Below are 15243 nucleotides of genomic sequence, written 5' to 3'. Positions count from 1 at the left end.
CTCCCTCTCTCTGCCTCTTGGAATTTCTCACCTTCAAATTCCCTCAAACACCACTTTCTACACAAAGCCTGTGGTGATCCCCTAATCTTAGTGCCTGCTTGATCACCAAAAAACCCTTACCTTATATTTATTTTTCCTATGTGGTATAGTTGGGAAGAGAGCTGGTTTTATAGCCAGGGAGACCTGTGTTCAAATCCTGTCTGTGACACACACTATGTGACCTTAAATTCTTTGTGTTTTAGGCATCTCTTTAAGACTGCAAAGTCAGTCCAGAACCCAGACTGACCTAGTTAGCATTCATTGCTGTGTGAACAATTAAAAGCCATGTCTAGAGATTCACAGAATGTTGGTTGTCTTTCTTTCTCAAAGAGGACCAGTGACATCAGGAAAGTGATGGCTTGACTTGCAAGTGAATTGGATTTATTATTATTTATTGACACAGGTCAAAATGAGTGACAGTGGCCCCAAATGCAGTGGGAGACCTTGGCTTTTTTTTTGGAGGAGAGAAGGCAGGATAATTGGGGTTAAGTGACTTGCCCAAGGTCACATGGCTAGTGTTAAGTGTCTGAGACCAGATTTGAACTCAGGTCCTCCTGACTCCAGGGTTGGTTCTCTATTCACCGTGCCACGTAGCCACCCTAAACTTGGCCTTTTTTAAGCTAAGGTCTTTCCCAGGCCTCAGTTTGTAAATCTGTGAGGAATCTTGGAGATTATAGTGCACCCCACTATCATTCTTGCTGGGCGGCTCTGTGGCTAGAGTGCTGGAACTGGAGTCGAGGACCTAGGTTCAAATCCAGCATCCAGTACTATGTAAGTGTGCCTTACTGTGCCATATGACTCTGGACAAACTGTTTAACTCAGACTCAACTTCCTTACATATGAAGCACCTACCAGAAGGCTGTGAGACATGTATAAAGCAAACCTTAAAGCACTGTGTAAATGCTATTAGCTATTATAGGTAAGGAGAGTAAGGAGGTATCCTTGGCCTAGGCAAGATTCTAGCTTAGTGGAAATAATGCTTTGCACTTGACATTGCTGTTCCACATAAATTATGCATGAGATCTGTACTGGACTTATTATTTCATTGACACAGAGAACTCTTCTAACAATTCCAAGTCAGCAGCTTCCCTGAAATTTATAGTCTTTGGAAAATTGCCTAGAGGACTGAGTCCTGTTACCTTGCCTGGGGTTCACACAGGCAGTATGTCAGAGGTAAAACTTCTTGGTCTCCTTGGCTCTGAGGTCAGCTCACTCTCTACCATGTCCCAATGCCCTCTTGGTATTCACTCCATAAATTTATGCCAATGAAGGCAGCTGGGTGACACCGTGGATAGCTTGTTGCATCTGGGGTCGGGAGGACCTGAGATCAAACACAGCACAAAAGCCAGAGTTTGTTTTGGTTGTTGTTAGTGGTGATAGACAAACATAAAGAAACCAGGAACACGGACCAGGAGGGTGGAGGGCAATGCCCTTGCCTTTGATTAGCTTTTGTTCTTGCTTAGGTAGATCAAAGAGGGTCTCAGGAACAATCTGGGCTTCTTAGTCACAGACTACACACAGCAGGATTTGGGGGGGGGGGACAGAATCCCCTAGAATGAGTTCTTATGAGCACAACCCCCAATCAGAAGTTAAACAGAATATACAAGTGATTTTTTTTTTTAACCCTAAGTAGTTGTCTAGTATACTGGTCTTTAAATCAACACAAGCTACACAGTCCAAAGAAGATGCTTAATCTCAGCATGGGCCTGGCTGGTTTTTGTTCAGCTACCCTCACTACCTTCATAGTGTCCATTAATCCAGCCCACACTTTTCAGAAAGGTGCTTTCTAGGAACCGTACCTATAGTAGGTAAGAGCAGAGAATCAGTAAATGGCTCTTGAGAACAAAAACCCAGTAGATGGGAGCAGATACGGGTGACCAGCACTGTTTTCACAATACCCACTGCAGAAATGAAACCCAGCAGAGCAGAGTTGCGATGTTTCCTGAAAGGAACATGACATCACCAAAGGGCATTACATAATGTTAACGCACATTGCCCAGACCGCCCCTGTTCCCATGTGCAAGCCCCAGTACGTCCTGGTCCCATGACCACCCAACATGTGTTCTTCATACGTGTTCTGTGATCACACATAGCCTCTGTGAGAGTTCCCTGGCCACACATTTTTCTCTGCAGGTTGCCTTCCTCCCTGGTGAGTACATAACCTGTGGAAGGGTATGCTATGTGAGCACAAGAAAACCAAGTCTTGCCATCTTATCAATGATATGTTTCATTTCGAAATAATGTATTTTCTGGCTGACTGATAAAAAAGGAAACACTTTACTGGGGGCTTGTGAATTATGTTCTGAGTAGATCTGAACCTCGGTTGATTTTTCTGGTGGACTATGTATGAGGTCCATGCTCCATTAAACACAGGAATTCTGCAGGGTCAGGAGAAATGGGTACCTGACCAAGAAAGAGCAAATAAAGTTGTTAAAGTTTATTTCAAGAAGCCAACTGTAACGCCATTGTTGGCTGACTGTGTTTTTAATCTTACTTCTCTATGAATAGCAAGGAGTGGGTCACTTGTGGCAGGTGGCTCTGGGGTCTGGAGATTCCTTGGCTTTCCATTTCCAAACGTCCTATACACATACCAAGAAAAGATTTCCTCACTTTAATATTTGGCAACAGTTAAGTGTCCTCATTCGGCAGTTCAAATCTTGAGCAGTTTTTGAGGCTTTCCAGGGAGCTGTGAGTATCCAAGGAGGCAGACAGTCTTGGTGTACTATACACAATGGGCAACTATTTAAAAAAAATTTGTAAGTAGCTAGCATTTCTACAGCTCTTTAAGATTTACCAAGTGCTTTATAGGATTTCGTTTGATCCTCCCAACGCCCTATTTCTATAATCTTTATTTTACAGATGAGGACATGGAGACTGAAGGTTTTGCCCAGAGTCACCAAGCTAGTAAATATCTGAGGGGGATTTGGTTTTCAGAGATTAGAGAGGCCCTTCCAAGTCCTATCTGAATTTGGATATTCTCATGGGACCCTTGGATTGTCAGCTTTGGAATGTTATAATTATCTCCCAATGAAAAGGGCCTTTCATATAGTCAGTGGTGTCAGACCTTTCCTAACAGCTGCTTCTGGATGCTTTTTTGTTCTCCTTCATCTTAACCATCAGGGGTTATATTTAAATTGCACCCCCTACTTTGGAGCAGAGACCTTGCCGGAAGGTTAAGTTTTGAGTGGAAGAAATCACTGTGGGCCAGACACTATGTCTGGAGGAAGAAGGAGAAGAGTTCTGGATCTGGCACTTGAGGTAGGAAGTTCCTACCAGTTATCTTCTGGGTCCTCATGGACAATATCAGAGTCCATGCATTGGTTCTTAGAATCACTCCAGAACTTTCTGGGGCCAGAGGCTGGCCTGGTCTCAAAAAATACCCACTGAGTGTGTGCAGATCATGGATTAGTGTTTGGGGTTAGAAGGGGACTTCAGCAATCACGTATGTAAGTCCAAGGGTTCTTAACCTAGAACAAATTGGTCCATAAATAGATATCAAGGGGATTGTAAATATGGATGAGGAAAAAAATTTATTTTTTTACTAATCTCTGACAGAAATGTAGCATTTCCTTTGATTATTATTATGTCATATAATTCTATTGCATATAATGTATTATAGAAATATAACATATAATACAATACATATAAATATTATATAGAATAGAATATAAATTATATAATATAAATATGTAATTATTCTATTCTTTTTATTATTATAAAAACATTATTCTGAGAAAGGGTCCATAGGCTTCACTGGAGTGCCAAAGGGGTCTAAGACTCACAAAGAAGGGGAAGACCCCTGATGCCCATCCCCTCCCTTTTACGAATGAGGCAGCTGAGGCCTCCAAAAGAGGGTGAAGAGCCTTGCCTATCTGCACACAGCTTGTAAAGAGCACCCCAGATCTGACACAGCACCAATCCCCTTGGAAACAAATAAGGAACTAGAGACAAAGACCAGGGCACTGACCACCTGAGCTACACATGTGTCAAGGTATGTGTGTGGGGAAACCAGCCTAGTGGCTTTGTTGGGCAAGTGCTGGAAGGGGGCAGTTGTTCCTTGCTACTCCAAAATGTGGTAGCAGGATCCTTTATAGAAGCGAATTTCCCAAATGTATCTGAGGCGCAAACTTACACGAGCATTAGAAATAAGACAGACAGAGACGGGAGATGGTGGTTTAACTTCCTTTTACCAAAACATTGTTCTAGTCACAATGAGTTCATCCAGAACATAAACAACACTGTCATAACTCTACCGAGGAAGTGGGTCAGGGAATTTCTTGTAGCTTGTCCAGGATTTGGCTTTTTTTAGTTCAGTTGTTTGCTTAATTTTAACAAAATAACTGCTTTTTTTTTTTTCTTTAAATAGGTCATTAAGGCATCAATAGGCACAAAATACCACAGACATGTATGTGAGAATCTAAATACAATGAGGTCCGGCCTCTTGAGGAGTTAATATGCATCCACTGAACTTTGGGCTGAAGACATCTAGCAGTTTGATACCTTTTGAAAACAGCTGCACAATCCTGAAAGCTTCATCTATAGAGAAAACTTGTATTTCATAAACAACAAAAATGCAGGTTTTAAAAGTTGCCCCATGAAAAAAGCTGCATAGACAGTATTGGGCTGACTGACCATTTCTTAGTTATGCTCTAACACTTCTGCTTACCATTCTATTGTATTCTTCTAATGAATACTGGCACACCGTGCAGAGATTTTAGTGAGTAAAGAATGAAATATGCCACATACAATTCTCATCCTGTTACACAGAAAACCCTAGAACAGTCTTCAAAAGCACAAAAAGAGGCTCTTTGCTCTTAGGGGGGAGTAGAGGTCTTCACGCCCAATGGTAGACTTAACCAACTACCAAATAATCCTAAAACAAGGATGTGACCATGTCCGCTCCTCGCCTCCTCCCTCACCTCCAAATTCCAGGACGGTTCTAGGGTATAATACAGAGTCATCAGACTAGAGCCTTCCACAGTCTGTTTCTCATTCGCTAGCTTCATGAAGACTTTTTATCAGTCCTACTGTGAGAGACTGCTAACCCACAGAATTACTTGATATTGCTTTGTATGTACCTGGTATTTACTTATATATCATACATAGATTTGGACAGGAGCCTCCTGGAAGGCTGTGAGGTTAAGCCCAGAGCACAGTGATAGGTTCTGTTTTGTCTGCATCACCAATGTAGCGTACTAAATGCTTATGGGAGTGAATTGAGTCAAGTCTCATAATGGTACAAAGCTGGGCACTAGGTTGGCTTTATCTAAAAGAGTTTTTCTTCTTCTGGTACTTACAGATGGATAATCTATACCAGGGGTTCTTGGGATGGGGCTGAAGGGCACATGAATTTGGTTGTTTTAAAATTTGGATAACTGTATTTCATTATAATTGGTTTCCTTTGTAATCCTATGTGTTTAAGAACATTATTCTGAGCAAGGGTCCATAGGCTTCACCAGACTGCCAAAGGGGTCCATTAAATAAAAAGTTCACTGTGCCTAACAATTCATTGCTCATTTTGCTGCTGTAGAGTCTGGTTGCTTGGAGGCTGCCACAGGGGCTTCCTCTCAGTTTGGGTCAGAACCATCCTGTGCTCCAGGGAAGAGGCTGAGAATTATCCCCAGCGAATCATTCAAGGTTCCCTGCAGGAAGTCCAAGGGGCTCTGAGGGGAACTTCTCACTCCCTCACTTTAGTTTTGTCTGATCTTCTGACCACCTGGGCATTATCACAGAAATGATGTACTTTCCTAGTTCACTACGACACCAGAGATGGCTTCAAGTTCTCTTGTGGGTGGCCACACTGTGCTTGTGTCCATTACAACTTCCAACCTGAATGCTGGGGTGCTTCTGAAATGCCACAGGCATTCATGGTCCAGGTCAGAATACCCAGCAGACAAAATATGCCCCAGGTGACAAAATAGCTGGAATTTTCTGGCCTGTACCAAACTGGAGTGTAAAAGAAGGCTCCAGTAGCTATTGCTCACATAGATAGATCCCTTTGAACATTTCCTTGTATTTAAAGGATAAAAAGAGATTATTGTACAATGCCCCCTCCAGCCCCCCAGTACACAAGAAAATATATGTTGATCAAAGGAGGTAGTCTATAATACCATTTCCAATTCAGAGTGCAAATGCTATCCTCTTTGGGGGATTGGGGTCCTTAGATCCTGCTGCTTAAAAAACAAAAGATTCATAGTGGTCTGAGCAGATTGCCCTTATATTTGTTCCAACATAAAATTAAAAAGAAAAATCTTTAGTCAAAGCCAGAAAATTGCAATGAGAAATGCGTATCCCTCTTTATGATACTCATTTAATCCCATTCTTTTATTTCAAAATCACCATGTGAGCTGAGGTCAAGGGAAAGGTGTGGGATGCAGAATGAAGATAATCAGATCTCTTTTGATCAATACATGCTTTGATCAATACCTGAGACATCCAGTAGAATAAACTTTGAATTATACTGCAACTCCCTCCAAAACTTTTAGGATATGGTCCTATGGAGGTGAAAGGACTATTGCTGTAGGAACAGATTACAAGTTCTGGTACTAAAAAGTGATTTCATTTTATAAATGGCACTTGGGTATTTTCATAACTTCGGGCTCAGTTCACTAATCAAAGTTCTGATGTTCCTTCCATGACTTCAATGTAATTTATGCTGAGGCAATACCTGGGGCCCTCCTATCAATCAGGACTTTACTGATACAGGTTTTCCCTTAGAACCAGGAGAACTAACAAGGTTTTTGCCTCTCTCTAGGGCAACTGGAACTTACCCACTTAATAATGAAATCAGCATGGTACTAATTCAATAATCCACAAACAATTTTCTAGATTTAATGGTAGATCAACATAGCTCTTTGGTGCCCCCCTCTGGCACAAATCATGACAGTAAGAGGAAAACTGGATTTTCTCAAAGAGTATGTATCTACCTGATGAGATTTTCAGCATCTGATGGAAGGTGTGGGTGTGCATATATTTTCCTGTATTCAAAGCCCTTGAGATCTAAACTTATTCGGAGCAGATGACTAGTTTGCCATTTGGTGGGAAACAGCTGATTATCAAGGATGGGGTAGAACAGGGAATGTGAGTGCTAGAAGATCCTTGGTGCAGAAGATGAAGCCAGGAAAGAAAGTAAAGGCCTGGTATTAAGACTGGAGTAGGGAATTATAGTCTGGAGGTGATTACAAAGAAAAAGATCCTGAGGGGGGCAGCTAGGTGGCACAGTGAATAGAGCACTGGCCCTGGAGTCAGGAGGACCTGAGTTCAAATCCGGCCTCAGACACTTAACATACACACAAAAACTAGCCATGTGACCTTGGGCAAGTCACTTAACCCCCACTGCCTCTCAAAAAAAAAAGGCAAAAAAAAAAAAAAAGATCCTGAGGCCACCAGTTGTGCAAATAGAATGGGGAAAAAAACCCCAAGCCCCAGGGGATAACAAGGAAGGCAGAGCCTTATCATTTATGGTAGAGAAGAACATTAAGTATGAAAAGTGAATTGGAAGGGTTTCTCAAAACATAGTAACAAACAATAAACAAGAACCACTCAGTGATTAGTCCTTTTTAAAAGGAAAAAAACAACAACCCATATTTAAAATATGAGAGGCGGACTGGCATAGTGGATAGAAGGCTGGTATTGAAGTCAGAAGGACTTGGGCTTCAGTCATGCCTCCCAAGTAGATTAGTTGTATGACTACAGGTAAGTCACTTATCCTCTCAGTGGCCTAGGCAACTCTCTAAGACTGAATCATATAAGAGTTGCCAACTGGTATTAATGGAAATGGAAGTTCCCTACATTGATGAAATAACAGGTCCTGACCAAAACAGTCTCATGTGTAGATGGAGTAATGCTGCTTAAGATGACCTTCAAATACACATCTTTCTCTAAGATCCTGATTTTTAGCTAAGTATTATTTATTAAGATAAGTGGGAACTTAGAAATTCGCTCTGCTTCTCTGATTAACTGGCTATGAATTATTTGACTAGGTTAACAAAAGTAACACATGGTGTGAATATATACTGCAGTATTTTTGGTAAGTACAACACTAAACGTGTGTCCCTTGCACAACCAATCTGAACTGCTTCCGTACCGTCTACATGTGAATATGCTTAGTGACTTGGCCTCAGACCTCTCCATTAGGTTTACTTGTTCTTATCACTTCACTAATTAGGTGCTGCTAATGAAACTTTCAGACAGAGGGGCACAAAGTTCTTTGGGCCCCACCAGGTGCTAGGTGCTGCAATGAGACTGATGAGCCCTGGAATCTGGCCTTGGTGACACATTTATTTCCTTCCTTCAGGACACAGCTGCTATTAACTAGACAGGGCAAGAGTGAACAAGAGCTCTCTCCAACCCTTCTATCTCATCAGGCTCTCCAGTTAAAGAGAGACAGGTAGCCTGACAAACATCTCTCTGTTTCATTATTCAAAGCCTAGGAGAAAATTTTCTTTAGATTGAGTCAATACTATGTGAAAAATACTAAAAAGGTAAAACACTTTTTAAACTTTATTACGATGAGCATCCTGTACCTAAACCTGCATCAATTCGATGAGTTTCTGCTCACTTTGCAGATGACAAGTGCAGTGGCATTTCCCCCTTGCTTTGTATTTGGTAAAGACTGTTTCTAGCCCTCTCCTACCCCTCCCTTCTCCATTCCTTTCCAACCCTGATGTCTGTTTTCTCTGCTTCTGGTGACCAGTTCTGAAATGTTACTCATATCCTGTCCGCTGCCCTGGGTTGATCCTTTGGGATGCCATGCACCCCAAGCCTGTGGCTGCCAGGAAGGGCCACTTCTACAGAGGCTAATGCTGGTGGTGCAGCCAGGGGACAATTGATCTAGGTTTCCAGCCCAAGAACTAGACACAAAAGGTGGGCTAGAGTCCTCATCTCCGCTTCCTGAAGATAATGGACAGTCTATTCACAGGTCCATCACATGTCAACTATAAAGGGTTCTATTCAGGCCATTGTGAAGATCCAGCAGGTCAGTTCTGGCCCTGCTGAACCTGGCTGGATGCCCTCAGGCTGGGCTTTTTTTTTTTTTTAGCTCCATTTTCATTCTTTTGCTGTCTGAATCACTTCCCCGTTATGGATCTACTTTGGATTTTCAAGGGAGAGTTAACACTAGATTCTTTTTTTTCCCAGAGCTTTTTCTTTGTTTCAGAGACTCCTGTAGGCTCTTTTAATGAGTAGCTTTTTCTGGAAGACATGGGGAGAAAGGCCTAGGAAACGTGCCCTGGGTTGGTAATAATGAGGAGTCCATGACTCAGTGCTTCCACTCTCCCCTAGATAGTCCTTAGTTAATACAATTTATGATAGATATATAAATCATACTTCTGGTATCCAGGTAGTATCAGACATGGCCTGAATAGCCCTTTAGGTTTAAAAATAAATTTGAGGAAAAAATAATACAATTAAAAAAAACCTTTTTACAAAGAATAATCTGATATGTCCTTATTGAAATAACATTACTCCCTTTCCCCTTCAAGATTATTATTGCAATCAAAAGATTATGTGGGATTATGTACTATAATAAAAATAGTATGACTTACAACAGCCTCTATTTCTCCTCTGGAGTGGCACTGGGCTGTTGCATATCTCTCAGCATTTTATACATGGACTGTAACAAATTCTTTACTGCTGATTCCCTAATCTAAGGAAAAGACCAAGTTTTTCAAAATGAAGATAGAAAAGAACATGCTAGCTAATTCAATGGCAAACTTATTTTCAGATAGTATAATTGTAACAACCTTGGGGTTTAAGGGCATGGAAGAAGCAGGGCATACCTACCCTCTACCCAACATTATAACTTAGATTTTGTAGACATGGCTTTGTTGCCTTGGATTCATCTGGTAAAGATTTTTCAATGCCATCCAGGAGGCAGATGCTGCCTCTGCCTCATATGGCAATTAACCATGTCAGCTGAATTCCTCAGGCTCATCAGTGCTGCAGCAGGAAGTTGGTAGCTACATTAAGGTCATTATTTGAAGCTCTCAGGGCCTCCAAAGCATCCACCCTAGAAAATCCCATCTCCATGAGTCGGGCAACCTGAAATAGAAAGCAATGCAAAGATACTCTTTATTGGTGGGCAAAAGACAAGAATCAACCTGTTTTTCATAGAATAGTACTTTAATTTATTAAAAGGAAGTAAAAATAATCCAGAAAATCATTTGGCATGTTTCTATAAGCTGGAAATTATACAGAGGGCATTTTCCCCATTTAACAAGAGGGAATGCAGGGAGGGGAGAAGACACATATATTTTAGAGATCCCTGCAAAGAAAGGACTGTAGAATTTTATATTCGTCTATTTATAAAAGGCTTAAACACAAAGGAGAATTTGTCTCAGTGTTGACAACTAACCACATTTCCTTACGAAGCTTTCTCTTCTTTTTTTTTTTCCAACGGTCTTTCAAGAAGTCTTTTAATTAGGGGTAGCTGGGTTGAGCAGTGAATAGAGCACGGGCCCTGGAGTCAGGAGGACCTGAGTTCAAATTTAGCCTCAGACACTTAACATACTTACTAGCTGTGTGACCTTGGGCAAGTCACTTAAACCCAACTGCCTTGCCTTCCCCCCTCCAAAAAACAGAAGAAAAAGAAGAAAAGAAGGCTTCTAATTATTCAGGGAGGGTATCTCTACTAGGTACTGATCTCTTCAACATAACAAACTTTAGCTTATGATGCTTTCCAACCAATCTCTCTTTTAGCAAGGAGAGTCTGCATCTGCTTCTGTCTTTTATAAAAAAGCTCATTAATGAGAGATGGGAACAGGTCTGGGGTTAGAATACCACAAAGAAGCTAACAGCACCAAACCCATGGTGGGTAAGCAGAACAAAGCACAAATACTCCAAACCATACATGGATGGAAAATGTATAAAGCTTTTTGTGTTTACACAGCTTCCAATGTATAAATGAGTTCATTCTAATGACTCTGTAAATTCTGTGTTTGGAACTCATTTTCCCATAAATGTATTATTAATGATTATAATAATTATAATATAAAATAATATATAATATAGTATGCTTTTATAATGTATTATATATGTGTTCTACCCCATATATAAAATATATATTATATAGCATTATAATAATTATAAATATTTAATTATTTAGAATCTCAAGCCAGTTGGCCAAGAAATAGAAGGCATTTTGTTAGGCACTATGTATACAAAGAAAGGCAAAAACAATCCTGGCCCTAAAGCAGCTCACGTTCTAATGGTGGCATGGGGTGATAATGACGAAACAACTATGTACATACAAGATATGTACAGGGTAGATGTAAAGTGATCTCAGAGGGAAGGGAATGGGAGGAGAAGGACCAGGAAAGGCTTTTTTCAGAAGGCAGATTGGGATTTTAACTGAGACTTGAAGGAAGCCAGGAGGTGGTGGTGAGGAGGGAGAGCACTGCAGGCATGGGAGGGCAGCCAGTGAAAATGCAGGTAGGTGATGGAGTGTCTTATAGCAAGAATAGCAAAGACACCAGTGTCACTGGACAGTGTGAAAAGACTGGAAAGATGGGGAAAGGCCAGGTTATAAAAGCCAAGCAGAGGATTTTATATTTGACTTGGGGTTATCTAAATAGCTCACTATTGTCAATTTATCCCAGAATGTGTCTAAAATGCTGTACTTTTGGAGAAGTATAGAAAAAAAGTGGTCACAAACAGGCAATATTTCCTTCTTTTCTGCTCTGTCTTCACTTGCTTTCATACTTGGCCTTGACTATGTGGTCTGACATTGCAGTGTTCCCTATCTCCCTAGAATCACTTGCTTCCTAGATCTTCCATGGTTCCTAAATTTGAATACTACTCCCTGGGTAACCAGAATGATCCAATTCTTCCTCTCATCTCCTGGGCTGCTGAATGTTACTGGAGAAAGCAATGAATTCTTCTCATCACTTTCACCAGAGATTCATGGTGAAGCCATAAAAACAGAAAACAACACATCTCCACTCTGCTGCTGCCTCAAATGTTACAATTTGACATGGGAAATATAATCTGTATACAAACAAACAGAATTCAAGAAGGATGCCACGTGCAAAGTAGATGTGTGTGTGGGGGAAAGCAGTGACATGTAGAGGCTGGGTTCCACTAAGACTTAGCTAAGAAGGAAAACTGAAAAAGAATTGTCATCTAGGTAGGAGACACACCTATGCAAAGACCCATAGGTGGGAGGTGAAATGTGATTAAAACAGCAAATAAGGCACTTTGACTCAAAGGTGGAATGTACGAAGGGAAGTAACGTGCAGTAAACCTGGAAATGCCAACTGGCGCCAGATCATGAAGGATTTTGAATGTCAACCAGAAGAGTTTGTGTTTGATCCTAGAGGCAAGAGAGAGCCAACATAACACGGCCAGACTATGTCTCAGGTATTTCAGTACACAGTAGTGGTTGGCATGTATTAAAAATTCCAGTCACCTCAATGCTTCCTTGCTCAGAGCAAGCTTCTGTTAGCTTGGGTTTACAAGCCACAGTATAGTGTCAAAGGTCTGACACTTGAGATATAAGAAATTTAAATAGCAGAATAATGATGTCAAGTAGCCACTAAACCACACATGTAGGCAAAGTAGGAATGGGATACCAGGAAATCATAAGAGAAAGGTTATCTTGAATTTGACACATGACAAAGAAGTGGTGATTTTAGTAATCTCATCAGACTCCAAAGTCTGCAAGGGCTTTATGAGTGATAAAACTTGTTTCTGAACATGTTCCCTCAGACCAAGGGCATCTTTCATCGTTCACTCTGACAGCTCATTCATGCTCCATATTTTTGTAATCTTTACTGGCCATTCATCCAATAACACTAAATGAGTTTCTGTTGTCTTTTTGTGACAAAAGACACCATTTTGAACAACTGAACAATCACTTTTTCATATATTCCTAATGAAAGATGATTTATATCCATCCTTCTTTCTCTACTTACAAGACTGCCACCCTAGCTCAGGCTGTCATCACCTCTTGCCTAGACTCTTGAAATAAGCCTGTCTTAAGGCTCTTGGCCTTCAGTCTTGTCCTCTCTACACCAGCCTTGGTACAGTTGCTAAAGTGAAATTCCTGAAACGTAGTCTGGCCATGTTATTTTGGCTCCCTCTTGCCTATAGGATAAAACTCTTCTGGTTGGCATTCAAAATCCTTCATGATCTGGCACCAGTTGGCATTTCCAGGTTTACTGCATGTTACTTCCCTTCATGCATTCCACCTTTGAGTCAAACTGACCTATTTGCTGTTTTAATCACATTTCTTCTGCCACCTATGGGTCTTTGCATAGGTGTGTCTCCTACCTAGATGACAATTCTTTCTCAGTTTTCCTTCTTAGAATCCCTCCTTTTCCTCAAAACTAAGTTCAAGTGCAACATCCTGAGATCTTTTCTGATTCCCCCCCCACCCTTATCTTGAAATTACCTTGTATTTACATTGAGCATATTTTATGTATATTTTATGTGGGCCATTAAGATAACACAGTGGATAGAATGCTGGGCTTGGAGTTAGGAAGACCTGAGTTCAAATCTGGACTCAGACACTTCCTGGCTGTGTGACCCTGGGCAAGTCACTTAACCCTATTTACCTCAGCTTCCCCAGCTGCAAAATGAATTGGAGAAGGAAATGGCAAACCACTCCAGTATCTTTGCCTAGAAAACTCCAAAAGGGTCACAAAGAGTAAGACATGACTGAAAACAACTAAACAACAACATATTTTGTGTACTTGTATATGTACATGTTGTTCCCCATGATAGATTATAGAGCCTTCAAGAACAAAAGCTGTTTCATTTTTAGTTCTGAACGCTTGGCACTCATCAATTCTGTTGAAGAAAACTAACATTGGTAAGAAGGCCATGAAAAGTAAAACTTTTTACAAGAGTCTTCTGCTACCTCAATAGCTCCTGAATATACCATACTTTTAAAAATTGTTTTTATTCAGTGAAAAAAAATTAAATGTATTCAGATGGTCTCAGTCAAAAAACAAGTTTGTAAACTTGAGATAAAAAAGGAGGATTCGCTAAAAGGCTATACTCATTTCTTTTTTCCAAAGGTACAACTATTTCCTGTCTTTTCACTTTAGCCACTGATACCATTTCAATAGAAAACACATCTGTTACCTGATCAGCTAAAACTGCAATGTGTTATAAATGCCTAAAATGACAATTTTATTGAAACAATTTATTGGTACTGAAGGTCACATCTCACATCCCACAAGACATAACTTCAAAATATAGGGAAATTTTTAATTTAAAAAATACAAATTTATTTCATTGGAAGAAATACATCAGGGCATTGTTTTAAATCAATGTCAAAGGAATGCATTAAGGATAACATGAAACAGCTTACAAAACACTTTGAATTTCCCAACAGTTGCACATTATGTATATAATTTTTGTATTTAACAACAGTTAAATAAAAAGGCAAATGCTATGTATTCCCAAGAAGCATAGTGTTGACTGGACTTACTGTAGCCTACTTAAAAATCTGGAAGTTTCCCACAAGCCATCTCATAAATACTTACTATAGCCCTTCTTACTTCATTTCCAAGTACAATGAGCATTTACTTCCTCCAGTTGTGCACTAGAGGGACTCTTTTCTCTAAAAATTCTTATCACGTGAATCTTTTTTTTTTTAAGCTACTGGGGTTAAGTAACTTGCTCAAGGTTACAGGGCCAGTTATTTCTGGGTGTGGTGCTAAGTATCTGAGCCTGGATTCAATCCCCCAGGTCATCCCGACTCTGGGGCCGGTGCTCTTACTTGCTGAGCCACCTGGCTGCCCCTAAGCCATTGGGGTTAAGTAACTTGCTCAAGGTTACACGGCCAGGTGTTTCTGGGTGGGTGCTAAGTGTCTGAGCCCGGATTTGATCCCAGGTCATCCCAACACTGGGGCCGGTGCTCTTACTCGCTGTGCTACCTGGCCGCCCCGTGAATCTCTTTTTTAATATGATAAAAGCTTTTGGTGTAAGAAAATACTTTTCTTTAGCTCATTTTAGCAAAACCTACTATTGTTTATCAAATGTCGAAGGGCCCATGATTAATGCTGTGTTTATTTAAACATGTCTTCCCTGCCCCCTTTCATTAAAAACAAAAACTAGCCATCACATTTAAACATCTCCAACGCCTGTCTTTGAGGGCAGAAATCCGGTCCAGAAAGAGATAAGAAACCAGATTTGATGGATGTGAGGGAAGGACCTGGGTACTGCTGTAACACTAAATTCTACCTTTACAGACAAAAA

At 40.6% G+C, this 15243-nt stretch overlaps 1 protein-coding gene across 1 annotated transcript in view; it reads right to left on the bottom strand.

The window, feature by feature from the left end:
- Window positions 1-4207: 4207 nt before the first annotated feature.
- The window catches only part of UBAC2 (UBA domain containing 2), a 259982-nt gene continuing 248946 nt past the window's right edge, over window positions 4208-15243 (bottom strand). Inside the window, exon 9 of the mRNA XM_069064179.1 lies at window positions 4208-10080. Within this exon, the coding sequence (XP_068920280.1) occupies window positions 9973-10080 (108 nt within the window). The 3' untranslated portion in view covers window positions 4208-9972. The remainder of the gene's footprint in view (window positions 10081-15243) is intronic.

This window comes from Petaurus breviceps, unplaced genomic scaffold (assembly GCF_028583685.1).
Source record: "Petaurus breviceps papuanus isolate PSGF00001 unplaced genomic scaffold, PetGlider_PUasm1.0 90625, whole genome shotgun sequence".
Classification (NCBI taxonomy): Eukaryota; Metazoa; Chordata; class Mammalia; order Diprotodontia; family Petauridae; genus Petaurus; species Petaurus breviceps.
This window is presented reverse-complemented; position numbering and strand designations above follow the sequence as displayed.